General features: G+C 40.8%; 1 protein-coding gene across 5 annotated transcripts in view; it reads left to right on the forward strand.

The window, feature by feature from the left end:
* The window catches only part of zfhx3b (zinc finger homeobox 3b), a 594034-nt gene extending 579781 nt beyond the window's left edge, over nucleotides 1-14253 (forward strand). For all 5 annotated transcript variants that reach the window (XM_072517941.1, XM_072517942.1, XM_072517940.1 and 2 more), the window contains 2 exons: nucleotides 866-6307; nucleotides 9420-14253. In XM_072517941.1, the coding sequence (XP_072374042.1) occupies nucleotides 866-6307; nucleotides 9420-10978 (7001 nt within the window). In that variant the 3' untranslated portion in view covers nucleotides 10979-14253. The remainder of the gene's footprint in view (nucleotides 1-865; nucleotides 6308-9419) is intronic.
* Nucleotides 14254-15917: the final 1664 nt, after the last annotated feature.

Below are 15917 nucleotides of genomic sequence, written 5' to 3' on the forward strand. Positions count from 1 at the left end.
CAATGGCAATACAAAGTGAATGAAACGATCAGCTAGCAATTCTGAATTTGAACACCAAAGTATTTAGTAGAATGAGTTATATTTATTGGAATTGTATCCCTTAATGTGGGAAACAAAATAGTTATTTCTATAAATTTATTAGAATAAGGGCTGCCTGATTTGTGTTCATCCAGGCTTGTTATTCCATCAGAATCTACCTTTGGCAAATGTCAGATTATGGAGTCACCACTGTTTTTGGAAAATGTTCTTCTATTGGGTGTTGATTCAGAGTGCTAACAAAAACAGCAGTTTCATGTTAGCAATTAATATTATTACATGCGCCTAGCATTGCCTCATAAAAACATCGGTGCCAGCTTCAAAACCCAATTTGTGCTTCAAAACTGGTTGTATAGCCATTTCACCGCATTACAGCACAGTGCCAAAATGAGATGAATCTCAAAGCACGATAAATGATCTTATAATGAATGTGTGATATTGAAGACTAGCATATTGATAACATGGGTGTGTATAAAGCTGAATGCAAAGTAGCAGAAACGTTACTACCGCCGTAAATGATATGGCTATTGGACCTAGTTATTGGTTTCTCAAGGATAAGAAAAGTAAACTCCAGTAAATTATATCAATTTGATCTGTTTCTAAAATCATTGAATACAAATTACTATAAAACATTTAAGGTATTTTAATGAAGTAGTAACTTATTGTATTTTGGTATTGAGAGGTACAATGCACAAATGGTTTTGTAAATCTAAACTTGTAGTCAATATGGCGATTAAAAGTCTCATATTCAGTAAAAGCAAGTTAGAAGTGGGACTTATTAGAGATTACACTACCCACTGATAGTTCTCATTAAATTTGTTTTCATTAGAAACATCAGATCCACCAGAAAAGAGCAGTGTACCTTCGGAAAGTACAGAGCGTAGCATGGAACCAAAGTCTTCTGTTGACCAGAATTTAGTGAAGGATGATGCTGGGTTCCTGTGCTGGAAGAAAGGATGTAACCAGTTGTTTAAGACTTCCACTGCACTTCAGGCACATTTCAATGAGATTCATGCAAAAAGGCCCCAACTACCTGTATCAGATCGCCATGTCTACAAATACCGCTGCAATCAGTGTAGCCTAGCCTTCAAGACCATTGAAAAACTCCAACTGCACTCTCAGTACCATGTCATTCGAGCTGCCACTATGTGCAGTTTGTGCCAGCGCAGCTTCCGTACCTTTCAAGCCTTGAAAAAGCACCTCGAGACGAGCCACCTGGAACTGAGTGAAAGTGACATCCAGCAATTGTATAGTGGGCTTGCAGTCAATGGTGAAGTTATGGCTCTGGCTGATGCATCTCTTGGTGAAGATCAAGCTCTGGGGGCAGATGAAGATAAAGATGAGGAAAGTGATTCTGATGAGAAACAGAGCCCTGTCGGAAGTGACTCTGGATCTGTTCCAGAAGATTCTGGCTTGGAGCCAAAACGGGCTCTGCCATTTAGGAAAGGCCCTAATTTCACAATGGAGAAATTCTTGGATCCCTCTCGTCCCTATAAGTGTACCGTTTGCAAGGAGTCATTTACACAGAAGAACATCTTGCTTGTCCATTACAATTCTGTGTCCCACCTGCACAAGCTGAAAAGGGCACTTCAGGAATCTACTACTGGTCAGTCTGAGCCAACGAGCAGTCCAGATAACAAGCCTTTTAAGTGTAACACATGCAATGTGGCCTACAGCCAAAGCTCAACCCTTGAGATCCATATGAGATCAGTGTTACACCAGACCAAAGCACGAGCAGCAAAATTAGAAGCTGCTAGTAGCAGTGGAGGTGCTGGCGGTACCAGTAGTAACAGTAATACTCCTCTAGGATTGTCAACATCTAGTCCGAATTCAATTGGCAATAGTAATGGTAATGCTGACATTAGCATAAGTGGCAGTGGATATGGAGTTACATATAGTGCTACCTCTAGCTTAGGTTTAATGAGCGGAAGCCAGATCACTGCCGATTCCATTGGAGCATGTACAATTAGCAACTCTGTTGCAACCAGCATTGCCACATCTTTAGAACAGAAGGATGCCAGCAAAAGGAAAATAGCTGATATGATCACATCGAGGCAACAGACGCAGCAGCAGCAGGTACAGACCTTGGCCCACGTTCACGCTCAAGCCCAGGCTCAGGCTCAGGCTCAAGCTCAGGCTCAGGCTCAGCTCCAACAAGAACTTCAGCAGGCTGCTCTCTTCCAGCCCCAGCTCTTCAATCCAGCCTTACTACCACATTTTCCCATGACCACTGAGGCTCTACTGCAGCTCCAGCAACAACAGCTATTATTTCCATTTTATATTCCTGGAACAGAGTTCCAACTGAACCCAGAGATCAACATACCAACGAGCAGTGCTACATTGACAATGCCCGGGACAAATACTTTACTTGAAGATGTGAAACCCCATACTCAAAATCTACAACACCAATTGATGCAGCAACAAGGGCAGCAGTCTTCTCTAACACAGCAACACACACATTTGCTTCAACAAAGCCAACAGCTGGACAAGAAACCAAAAGCAGTTATAAAAGACAAAGACAAAGATGGGCACAAAGACAAAGAAAATTCAGAGAAATCTGATGAAGGGTTGATGTCAAGGGAAATTTCCATGGAGGCACATAAATCCAAAGATAGGAAAGATCAAACTGCACACAGTGGTAATGAATGTTCCTTACTCCCTCCTCGAATTCCCTCTGACGCTCGTGGGAATGCCACCAAAGCCTTGCTCGAAAACTTTGGGTTTGAACTTGTCATTCAGTACAATGAAAACAAACAAAAAGTTCAGAAGAAAAGTAAGAATGGCTTGAATGATAATGTGGACAAATTGGAGTGTGATACTTGTGGAAAATTATTCTCTAATATTTTAATCCTAAAGAGCCACCAGGAGCATGTGCATCAGCAGTTTTTACCATTTGACGAGCTTGAGCATTTCGCCAAACAGTATAGAGACAACTATGATAAACTGTATCCCCTGAGGCCGCAAACGCCTGAACCCCCTCCACCACCACCACCCCCACCGCCACCCCCACCTCCCCCACCAGCACCACCTCAGCCGTCGAGTGCTCAGAATCTCACGTCTACTGCTCCCCCTCACACACCACCTGCTATTTCAACCTCACAGCCCTCTGTGTCAATTTCCCAGCTCTCCATGCCATTGGACTTGCCTATATTTTCACCTCTTCTGTTGCAGTCGATGCCTTTGCAGTCTTTACCGCCACAAATCACTTCCCAGCTAACACCAGTGGATCCAAATCCTGCCGACCTGGCTCAGCTTTATCAACAACAGCTTAACCCCAATTTGCTTCAGCAGCAGCAGAACAAGCGGCCACGGACACGCATCACAGATGAACAGCTCAAAATCCTCCGAGGGTACTTTGACATAAATAATTCACCAAATGAGGACCAAATCAAAGAAATGTCTGACAAGTCAGGGTTGCCACAGAAGGTAATAAAGCACTGGTTCCGAAACACATTGTTTAAAGAACGACAGCGTAACAAAGACTCACCATACAACTTCAACAATCCTCCTGTTACATCACTTGAAGATCTTAAGGCAGAATCGAAGCCTCCCTCTCCAGAACCTGCAAGAGCTGAGTATTACAGAAGCAATCGATCAACTAGGACAAGATTTACTGACTATCAGCTGCGGGTCTTGCAGGATTTCTTCGATGCCAATGCTTATCCAAAAGATGATGAATTTGAGCAACTTTCTAATTTGCTGAACCTTCCGACTCGTGTAATTGTGGTTTGGTTTCAAAATGCACGACAGAAGGCACGCAAAAACTATGAGAATCAGGGTGATGGAAAGGAGGGTGAACGTCGTGAGCTGTCAAATGATCGTTACATTCGCACAAATAATTTGAACTACCAGTGTAAAAAATGCAGTTTGGTATTTCAACGTATATTTGACCTCATTAAACACCAAAAAAAACTGTGCTATAAAGATGAAGATGATGATGGTCAGTATGACAGTCAAACAGAGGACTCCATGGATGCATCTGAGATGTCAGGACCCTCTGCTTCATCTTGCAGCACTCCTATGACCTCAGCTGTCTGTTCATCCTCAACGGCAACAGCAAACGTAATTTCTGGGAATATGCCTCGCACCTCAACTGAGAAAGAGGAAGGTCCCTCTAACCCAGAGTTACCTGATGAGAAACCAAAGCAGCCTGAATCTCCTGATACACAGCAGCAGCATTCACAAGAGAAGCTGTTACAACCAAAACCTGAGGCACAGCAGCAGCAACAAGATCAGAAAACGCAGGTAACACAGCAGAAGACTCCACAGCTCTCATCGCCTCCACAGTCACAGCAGCAGTGCTCTGTACCCCAAGCCATCCCTAGCCCATCTCCGCTTCCCCACGTTTCTTTAAATCCCCTTCACACTTCGACACCACAACAGCTTGGAAGCCTACCTCCGCAGATGATTCATTACCAGTGTGACCAATGCAAACTGGCATTTCCCACCTTTGACCTTTGGCAAGAACATCAGCAACTTCATTTTCTATCTGCACAAAACCAATTTGTACATCCTCAGTTCTTAGATCGCCCAATAGAGATGCCCTTCATGCTCTTCGACCCCACTAACCCTCTGCTAGCCAGTCAGATACTTTCAGGAACTCTACCTCAGATCCCAGTAAGCTCTGCTTCTTCACCGTCTACACCAAATTCCGCTATGAACACACTAAAAAGAAAACTGGAAGAAAAGGCAAGTGTTAGTCCCGGAGATAATGATAGTGGAAACAATGGCGATGAACCCCAGAGAGATAAGCGTTTAAGGACCACCATCACCCCAGAACAATTGGAAATCCTCTATCAGAAATACCTACTTGATTCAAATCCTACGCGGAAAATGTTGGACCACATTGCACATGAGGTCGGCCTCAAAAAACGAGTTGTTCAAGTTTGGTTTCAGAACACCCGTGCTCGGGAGAGAAAAGGACAGTTTCGAGCTGTCGGTCCTGCACAAGCTCACAGACGCTGCCCATTCTGCAGGGCCCTCTTTAAAGCTAAGACAGCACTGGAAGCCCACATCCGATCACGCCACTGGCATGAAGCTAAACGGGCTGGGTACAGCCTGATCATGTCTTCTGTTTTGTCAACTGATGGTGACGGAGGAAATCTATTGAAGATAGATCCGACGGATTGCTCTAGTTTTGCCCAGCTATCATCGATAAACAGTGACAGTCAGTCTGCCACACTGTCACCGGTGAACAAAAGTGGAGAATTCTCACCCAAAGCTCTTCTCAGTCCATCATCTATCAAAATGGAGGGGCTTGAGGACTATGATGGTCCAACAATTTCTTCAGTGAGCTTGGGATTTGACCAAACTCGGCTTGATAATGATGATTGTTCCTCGGTCAACACAGCTATTACTGACACTACAACCGGAGATGAAGCTAATGCAGACAATGACAGTGCAACAGGAATAATAACTGAATCAAAACCTATCCTTTATCAAACAGAGGGTCTTCAGAGTATGGTCCAATCATCAATACAAGAAAATGATGACCGGATATCATCTGGCTTGGTCAGTCCATCACCAAGCTATTACGCTAAAGAGTTGGAAAATGAGTATACAATTGACTACAGTGAGACATCAAGCCTCGCTGATCCCTCTTCACCGTGCCCTGGTGGAAGCAGTACATTGCAAAGGCTTATGGACAATGAACGTCCAGGGCAAAAACGCTTCCGTACTCAAATGACAAATCTCCAACTAAAGCTGCTGAAATCTTGCTTTAATGATTATCGAACACCAACCATGCTGGAATGCGAGGTTTTGGGAAATGAAATAGGGCTACCAAAAAGAGTTGTTCAAGTGTGGTTCCAGAACGCTAGGGCTAAGGAGAAGAAATCCAAGCTGAATATGGCAAAACACTTTGGTATCAACCAGACGTCTTATGACGGACCCAAAGCAGAGTGCACTTTGTGTGGCATCAAGTATAGTGCCCGGTTGTCTGTGCGAGACCATATCTTTTCTCAGCAGCATATCTCCAAAGTGAAGGAGACCATTGGAAGTCAGCTGGACAAAGAAGTTGAATACATTGATCCAGCTACTGTCCGCCGGTTAATGGCTCAACAAGAACTAGACCGTATTAAGAAGGCTAATGAGGTTCTTGGTTTGACGGCACAGCAGCAAACACTTCAGCAACAAGGCTTGTTTGATAATCCACCAGTACAAGCTCTTAATCTTCCTACTGCCTACCCAACATTGCCAGGGATTTCACCTGTATTACTGCCAGGTGTGGGCAGTCCTTCATCTTTACCTGGCTTTACTTCATCTAACACAGGTGGGTAGCATTAATGGTTTAAGTTTGCAAATGTAGTTTTCTTGGTAGATTTCAATCTGATATTTGCCGACCATACAAATTTAACTTGTATCACCTGGAGTCAAATCCAGCCCAACAGATAGGATGAAGGTGTCCTGTCTCTGAAGGCTGTTACTAAAAAGATTAATACAAATTGCAGAGGGTATAAATCCATGGCAACAAATGGTTACACATTTGACATTAATTTCTTTGCAATCTTGCTCTGGAAGGCACCAAGAATAGAATGTGGGGAATGGAAAATTAAGTGTTGGAAGATGCTCTTCTGAGACTGGGGTACTTTGTCAGGATGAGCCAAACCTGACCTGGCAGTGCTTCATCCACTATATGCAAAATGGAAAGTGTCCCTTCCATGCATGTTACACTTTTACTTTTACCACACGAACATACAATAAAACTGAACCGCAAAACCAAGCCAATTCAGTTATCGTTCTGAAGTAACAACTTGTTGATGGAATAATCTCTCCAATGTGAAAACTGATAGGAGCTGACTTGTTGACAGGCTTTGCAACATTGGCACTAATCTAGCCCATAGATTAGTTTTATGATGTAGTGAATCAGGTATGAACTTGACATAGACTCATATTTGTTAATTTAATAAAATCAGGGTACTTGACACTTCTTTGGAACAGGATCCTGTCAGCTTCAGCATCTACATTTAAAATAGTAGCACTGTTATTACAAAATATCAACATAATATGGTTAAATGGAACAGGTTGCGAAGAAGAAAATCTTTTGATCTAATGCGACTCGCCTTTTTTCTATTATATAGAATAAAATTTTACTGTTATACTAAATAGCTTTCAACAAGATACTACATTAACAATTTGTGTTCAGCTCCATGTATAATCTGTCCTTGCATTTAATGGAGCCATTGCTGCTTCAATTACAGCACTGTATAAGCTACAATTATACAGATGAAATAAATGAGAATTTTTTAAAGTTAGAAATAGATCTTGGGTGTATTTTGCAAAATAATTGCATTATTTTGTCAGTGTCCCTCTGTGTTCAATCTTGTCTGAAGTCAACAGAAACCATTAGAACATCTTAATGCCTCATTCAACAGAGGAGAAAAGTTAAAGTAGTGAAGATTGCCAACTCTTCTTCCAAATACAGCAGCAGAAGGGAATAATCACAGTTCTCCAAGAGATGGAATCAACCCTCTTTTTAGGTGCAGCCAGAGAAATGGTTATTAGTTTGATAATTAATTTTGAGTATACTGTAGGGATTTCATAATGCCACCATGATCATCAGAATAACATAAGATGTCTCGGAGTACAAATTGAAACAATTGAATACTTAAGCCTTTTACTTGCACATCATCAGACTGTGGAACTGAATCAGCAGTTAGTGTTAAGATATTCACATCCATCAAGCTATATCATTCGTGCCAAGGAACCCACTTGAAACCCTTTATTGAGATTCAGTACACTAGCCTTCTAGAAGGAGAAGTCACAGGCTCCCTCCCAACATGACCAAAATGGACAATGCTTACAGATTGCATTAAGTGGATTTTACTGCTCATCAGGTTTGCTTAGTCAAATTTCAGTGCACCGTGTTGTTAAATTGCATTTCTAATGCCAAGTGAGTTCAGTTGGCACTGAACTATTACAGGCACAGTTTTCCACTGACAATGAGATGCTAATATTTAATCCACATATTTTGACAGGTTTTGCATATTCTGGCCCACATTTGTATCTGCTTGTTACTTGCTTGCAAAACTCTGATGATTAACCCAACAAAATGTTCAAAATAAATAGTCCTTCAGTGATCTCTTACCATTGTAGCAATTAAAATATATGAATTTCTAAGATGGTAATTGTTTAAAATTAGGGCTCAAATTTGTTGTTTTGCTCCCATTTTTAAAGTGGAGGGACTGGGATAAAGTTCCACACTGACTTTGCTGGTTTTCTAATGCTTCACATCCATGTTTGATGCAGCTGCGCAGTAAGTGTTGGCACTGAATTCTCCATTTTGGGACAGCTAAAGTAGCTCAGTTGGACCTAGTTCTTACCTATGACCCACACATGCCCATTTACAGCACTAGATTCTGATGAGGAGCTGAGCTCTGGTTAACTTTCATTTCCCAAGCCACGGGCTTGTTTGGGGTGCATTTGAGACAAACTAACTGAGCTCATGCCAGGGGTATCACTTGACCTGTTTCCTTCAGTGCTGCACTAACTTTTGCATTTATCAATTAAAAACTTAATTCAAATTTTACAAATTATGGTTATACCCAGACTACCAAATGTACGTTACTAACAGCTGTTCCATGATTATTAGGGTTTATGAGTAACAATAATTTGTGTCCAGCTGGTGCCGAAACACCAGTAAGATATCTAAGAAATGTGCTAGGAAGGATATAGATTCTTTAGCTGGGCAGGAGGGCAAGCCTAAGTGTGCTGCTCTCATTCCTGGGTTGCTGGGTCAAAATTTTGGAACTCCCTCCCTGGTACACCTGTGGGTGTACCTACGCCACGTGGACCACAGTGGTTCAAGAAGGCAGCTCACCATCAACTCTCCTCTAAGACAATTATCAATGGGCAATAAATGCTTACCTGGCCAGTGAAGCCCACATCCTTTGAATTACTCAATCCCTGCTTCAGGTGCAGCAAAAGCCTAAGAGTAGCTCACTGGTATGTGTCTAAGTTGGATGATGATGCATTGCAAGTCAGTGAAGGAATTAGAGAAGTAAGTTCCAAATTGAGAATGGGAAGAAAATAAAGTATCAAGAAGAGGAACAATTAAGTGGATTTGCACATTGGTTGGTGAACTTGTGGAAGCTCTAAAGGCAACAGTGCAAAAACCTGGCCATCAGAATTTTGTTGTGTGCCTCTGCACAACTTTCTGATCGTGCTGCATATTACTCTTGGCCTCAAAATTGGCTCATAAAAATGAAAGACCCACTTGCATTTGTTATATTGTACTCTTATTGCAAGGCACACACGTGAAAAAAACGGAGTAATTATTCTGCAAAATGTTGTATACATTGAAAAACAGACTTTAAAAATTTTTCCAGCGCATTTTTGTGGATCCGTTAGTGTTTATGTTTCTTCTGCTTTGTATTTATTTTTAGCTTTAACTTCTCCTAAACCTAACCTTTTGGGCATTCCTGGTTCAACTGCACCCTCCCCAGGCCTTCCTACTGCTGGACTGCCAAGCAAGCAAGCTACTTCACTGACATCCCAGGCCCCAACACAGACAACCCCAACGACTCCACGCCCAGCATCGGCTACCCAGCAACAACAACCCGAACAACGTAAAAGCAAAGAAAGTGAGAGGGCAAAAGAAAAGGAGAAAGATAAAACGGACCCTATGCCAACTGCAAACAAGGAGAAAAATGATAACAGTGCTGGCACATCAGTACCTCTTCCCGGCATGGAGTATGTGGTCGATCCAGCCCAGCTTCAAGCTCTGCAAACTGCACTGGCTTCTGATCCGCCTGCCCTGCTCACCAGCCAGTTTTTGCCCTACTTTGTGCCAGGCTTTTCTCCGTATTACGCCCCACAGATTCCTGGAGCCCTTCAAGGAGGATATCTACAACCAATGTATGGGATGGAGGGTCTCTTCCCCTACAACCCAGCATTGTCCCAAGCTCTGATGGGGCTGTCACCAGGTTCTTTGCTGCAGCAATATCAGCAATATCAGCAAAGTCTACAAGATGCCCTCCAGCAGCAACAGAGGCAGTTGCAGCAACAGCAGCAGCAGCAACAACAGCAGCTACAGCAACAGTTACAGCAACAGCTACAGCAGCAACAGCAGCAGCAACAGCAGCAGCAGCAACAGCCAAAGCAGCAGCCTAAACCAAGCCAAGTCCCCGCCCCACAACTAACAGCTTCCCCAGATAAAGAATCCGCCAAAGAATCTATTAAAACAGAAGAGCAAGCCAGTGCTCCCAGAGAAACATCCCTTTCAAAATCAGAAGAACGGCAACAAACAGAAAGCAAAAGTACGGACTCGCTTGACCTGTTCATTGTTTCAAAGGTGCAGTACAAGTTGGTCTGTCGCAAGTGTCAGATGGTCTTCACTGATGAAGAGACAGCCATGGGCCACCTGCAGTCAATATGTTTCTTCGGTCAGTCTGTGATAAATCTGCAAGAGACGGTGCTTCGTGTCCCCACCAGCACCTACCACTGCCTGGCCTGTGATACTACACTGAGCGGGGATGAAGCTCTAAGTCAACATCTCGAGTCAACCTTGCACAAACACAGAACAATCAAACGAGCAGCAAGATACGCCAAAGAGCACGCTAGTTTATTACCTCACTCAGCCTGCTTCCCCGATCCTAACACCGCATCTACCTCGCAGTCTGCCACTCACTCTAACGACAGCCCCTCCTCCAGCCTGTCCCCCCATGCCTCCATAAAATCTTGGCCTAACATTCTTTCCCGAGCCTCAGTCAGGAAGCCCTCTTCTTTACCTTCTCTCTCCTCATCTTCAACAGTTACCTCAAGTTCATGCAGCACCTCAGGGGTTCAGACCTCTATACCAACAGACGGCTATTCAGATGAGTCTGACAGTGAGCTCAGCCAAAAGTCAGATGGCCTGGATTGCCCGCTGGAGGGTCCAAATGACCCCAGCTGCCGCAGAGACAGTAGTCTGACTAGTGTAGGAATGGACACCTTCAGATTGTAAGCTTGAAGATGGACAATATGATTAATAAAAAAAAAAAAACCAATTTCAAAAAAGACTAACTGCAATTCCAAAGCTTCTAACCAAAAAAATAAAATCTTTCAGGATTGTTGTCTCATATTGATATGCTGGCAACATCTAAACCTGTTACACTGGTTGCTAGAAGGTACTATGGTTAGCTGAGCAATGACAAAAACCAGAAAGCAATGAACTGCCTCAATTTAATTACAGTGGTCTTTGAACCTGAAACCCTTTATTTCCCCAGTGCAAACATGCCCTAAGTTGATAGCACAGCAGATGTCAGCATGTACCTTATGGGATGACAATCCACCATTTACAGTTTAGATTTCTTGCTATGTAAGCATTCGGATACCAATGGCTAGCTAAAATGTAATGTCTTGTATTCTCAGGTCAATAGCTCACACCTTGTTCTGTTTTCAGAATCATACTTTGCTTTTTCGTTGTTTGTTTTTCCTGTTTTTTATTTTTTTTGTTCCAGAAGAAGATTTTTTTTTTCAAACGGGCAGAAAGTATTCAAAAGAGTTAAAATATTAAACACATCTTACTGGGGATTTACAAAGAATAGCTCTTCTGCTGTATAATCTGAGGGATAATTAAGCACTCCCATTGCCACCAAAACACAAGAGTGTTGAGGACTTGTAGCTGAGATAACAACGAATTTAAAAGAAAAACTAACTTTCTGTATTTATGATAGATATGAACATTTTGGTGTTGAGTAGTTTGTTGCATTGGAAATGACCTAAACAGTATGGTAGATTGAAAACCTTTGTGTACATTAGCTTTTGTATTGTCCAACAGAAAGCTCTTCATTTTGATGTTGTCTTGTTCATTCCTATAGGGTAGATTGAATCAAGTTACTGGTCTATGCTTTTCTGTCGTATTCCTTCCTTTCCCACCTTCCACTTCCAACCTTGAAACCTTCCTTAACGCTCACCTGCCTCTTTGAAGGTGGTTTGCTCTAGTTTTATAGAAGGAAGAAAAAAAAGTAAATTTAAAGATTTTTTGTGGATAGGGTCCTTTTCAATTTTTTTGTGAACCTTTAAGGAACATACTGATTATTTACCTGTGTCTGTAACCTTTGTGCACTTACCTCTCTGCTTTTGTAGATGCTGTGGAAATTTTTCCGATGAAGCAGACATTTGTTTTTTGTGTAGTGTGGCGGCAGTCTGGTCTTTTTTTGGGGGGGAGGGAGGGAGGAGATTAATTATTATTTTTTTCTTTGTCATAAGAGAAAAAATTCTCGCGCTTTAACAAAATCCAAAGACATACACTTTCACCATTGGTGCATAAAGATGAAAAGAGGCATCTTTATACTTGAGAATTTGTTCTTCTGATTTAATAAAAAATTAACAAAAAAGGAATGGTAATATCCAGGTCACTACCGTTGCTTCTTCTGCAAGCAAAGGAGTGGCTTAAGACAAAACAAATAAAAATACCAAAAAAAACTTTTTACTTAAAGGTTTGTCCTTGTATTGTGGAATAAGTGCAGTGGTGGTTAGAAGGCACTGCTACTACCAAGAATATCAGATAGTGATCTTTTAAGAAAATGTCTTTGTTATTTGGGCACTTGTGTTATATACATCTCTGTAGTCACATTAATGTCAAAACTTAATTAGCATTAAAAAGGTCTGAACTCTTTTTTAAAAAACAAAATCTTTTTTTTGCTGCAAATGTTGTAGTCACACAATAGATGCTTGCTTATACCTTGCTTTTTGCTAAGCTTTACTGGAAACCAATAAATCAGTTTTAGCCCTTGCTTTTTTGATATTCCTTTTTTCATCTTTCTGTTGCAAATGGAACGTTTTTAGACTGTGAATACACCTTTCCATGGTTCAGTTTGGCTGATGCTTTTACTAATGTCAAAAGCCAATAAAAATTGCAGAACTCCAGTTCATTCCAAACTATCAACTTGGAGTTTGTTGCAGGGACTGATGTTTTGTTTAAAAAAAATTTTTTTGTTTTTTATTTTTTATTTTTTTGAAGTAGTCAATAAGCTGTTGTACATATTCATAATCAGGCTTGTGCACAGTGCAAAAATGATTTTTTTATAATAATTACATGCAGATAGTGTAACTCTTCAGTTTCAGAGGTGACAGAAGTTTAAATTACATTTAAAAGTAGGCCTATTTTACATAAAGATATCCGATAATGTTCAAAAAACGGAAAAAATCAAAATCTTTTCTAAATGAGGTTAAGAGAAAATAGCTCCCACAAGATGAAAAATTTTATTCCAAGGTTGTACAGTTTTTGTTTTTGTTTTGTTTTTGATGTGATTCTATGAAATATATTCGGCATTTAACTGTTAATTTGTATGTTAGTATGTTTCTGTATCATATATAATTTTCCTCATATTAACTGTTAACATTTTAACACTAGCATTATATTTTAAATACTGGTTTGTTTTATGTTTTTTATCTTTATATACTATGACATGGCCTCTTAAGGTGCAATTTTCTGGTTTGTATTTTCTTGGAACTCTGACCTTTGTTTCCAAAGTCTGTTCAGTAGCACTTGTACTCTACCATTTACAAAGACTAATAATTGTGTGGGTCAGGCTACCCCAGGTTTTACAGTTAAACGTAGCAAGACGTACAGGTGAAAAGTGGACAAGACATATTTGCATCTAAAGGCACCACCAGTACTGAAACACGGAGCTGGAAAAAAGCACTGAGCAGTTTTTTGAAAAAAAATTATTTAACTATATATGAATGTGGCCAAAGCTTTAAGCAATGAGAATGATGCCACATTAAAAGTGTCCATTTTTTGTGGCATGGGGAAAAAGAATAAGACAAGAGAAGCATTAACACAAGTCAGCATACTTGATGTATCTAAGTTCTTGGACAATAAAGAAGATTATTGTCGTTCTTGTGGAGAAACTGCCCACTGTGAACAGCATTGACTTTTACATCTTGGGCAACTTTGGAAACATTACCCTGAGGTGAAAGAGGTATCTCCAGCCTTGCAATGTACAAAAAAGAGCAAGTTAAACCAAAAATGATGTTCTTGATGTTTTTTCTATAATGTAGTCTTGTTAGTTTTTTTGTTACTGTAACAATAATGAAAAAAATTTCAACTGTACCAAAATCATGGAAACTAACAACCACGTGGATTTCGAACTTTAAAAATTTTGTCACAAACCTTGTTGTCATAGTTAAGTTGATTGTAGATGGTAATTGAATATACTCCTTTGAAAATACTTCATCAAGTATGTTTCTTGCTCATTGTGATACATTAAAAAAAAACCAGTATGAGCAAAACCTTGTGTTTGGTAATGTTATTCACTCATTTAAGAAATTACTCTTGATCCCATTCGAAAGAACACAAAAGATAACCAATCTCGACATTATGCTGTCGTACTGGTGAGATATTGATGCCATTTTCATACAGGTGCAGGCAGATCATGGGAGGCCTCACAGCCCATTCCACCTGTTTGCTGGAAAGCCTGAAGACCACAGGTAGCGGTTTCATACACCTGCACATGTCCACGTGTTGACCGTGTCATGTTTGTAGTGCATACTGTATATCACAATTTGGGCTGAAGTCCCCTTGGTCTGTTTTAAACTGCATTCAGTCCCCATTTCTAGGCTGCTGGTCCTATCTTTCACTCCACAATGAAAGCAGCAACATTGTGACATCAGTGTGTTGCAAAGGCTTCACAGTAATATATAACATGTCTTCTTCAAAACTGCAGAATTAGATTTGCACGAACCAATTCCCCCATTTATATTCACAGTCTACTAAAATGCTAGGTGAGCGACTATGCCTCTGACATTACGAGCCTAGATTCCCACCTGTTTTGACCAGGTGGTGATCATTAAAGTAGTATAGTGAATGTCTGCTCCAATCTTCGCAAGTCAAATATATGTAGAAATATTTTAGTTTTTAACCAGTCGGCATCAAACCTGACCTCTTTTGTCATACTAATAATCCTTTGATCTCCATGTGGTAATAATATGTTGCAATACAACATGTGTTTACCATGTGGAGATCATTATCAGCGTAAGTATTGCAGCCAGGGCAAACAGGATTGAATGAGTATCATGGCCTAGTGACACAAGTTACTGGCAAGGTTGGCAAACTAGCAAAGTTACTGAGTAGGTCACCTGAGGAATATTAATTTGTATGCCTAATTTGTGGACAACATTGTGCAATGACGTTACATGTCAGCAAAGTGGCAACATCATAGGAGCGAATTTGTGTACTTTTGCAAACACATTTTCCAGTTAATGTAATAGTTTAATCAGAATACAAGTTCTCAAAATAAAGGTCTGGCACGGACTTGGTCTCCTCACTATTAATAAATGCACAAAGCAAACATTTTAAAAATTTCTGAGCCTGGGTAACTTTTAAAATTATACAATAGATTCCAGTCTCTGATCCAGTACCTGTAGAATGCGATGGGCATCTGGCAGACCAAAACTGCATTGCTGGCTTTAGCTCAGTACAGATCGCTTAGTAGCAAAGTAGTCCACTCCCCAGATCAATTACATATTAACACCAGGAAAGCACAGGCAATAAGGTGGCCTCCAAACACAAAAGTGATTCAAAAACAAGTTCATGAAGTTCCCAGGCTATCCAATGGAATGTGGTTGCATAATGGCTGATGCAAAGCCCCAAAGAGTGAGAGTTGAGCCAGCAGTGGCAGACCCCCCCCCCCGCCGCCCCCCGGTTTGGTTACAATGTGCTGTCAGGTTGCCAGTCTGAACATTGCTGGTATCATGCTGCACTTTAAAAATAATTTTCCATAAAATCAGTACTATAACAGCATTGGTAAATGTATCAAGAAGGAAATAGTTGCGTTTCACAGTTGCTTTTTATGCTACGTTGACCTGATTCCTCTGGTTTTCGAATTAGCTTTGACTACTCCAGTCAAGCATTTCTTTTTGTTGGCAAAATTACAATAAAATAAAACTTGACAGAG

The sequence above is a fragment of the Scyliorhinus torazame genome, chromosome 10, assembly GCF_047496885.1.
Source record: "Scyliorhinus torazame isolate Kashiwa2021f chromosome 10, sScyTor2.1, whole genome shotgun sequence".
Lineage (NCBI taxonomy): Eukaryota > Metazoa > Chordata > Chondrichthyes > Carcharhiniformes > Scyliorhinidae > Scyliorhinus > Scyliorhinus torazame.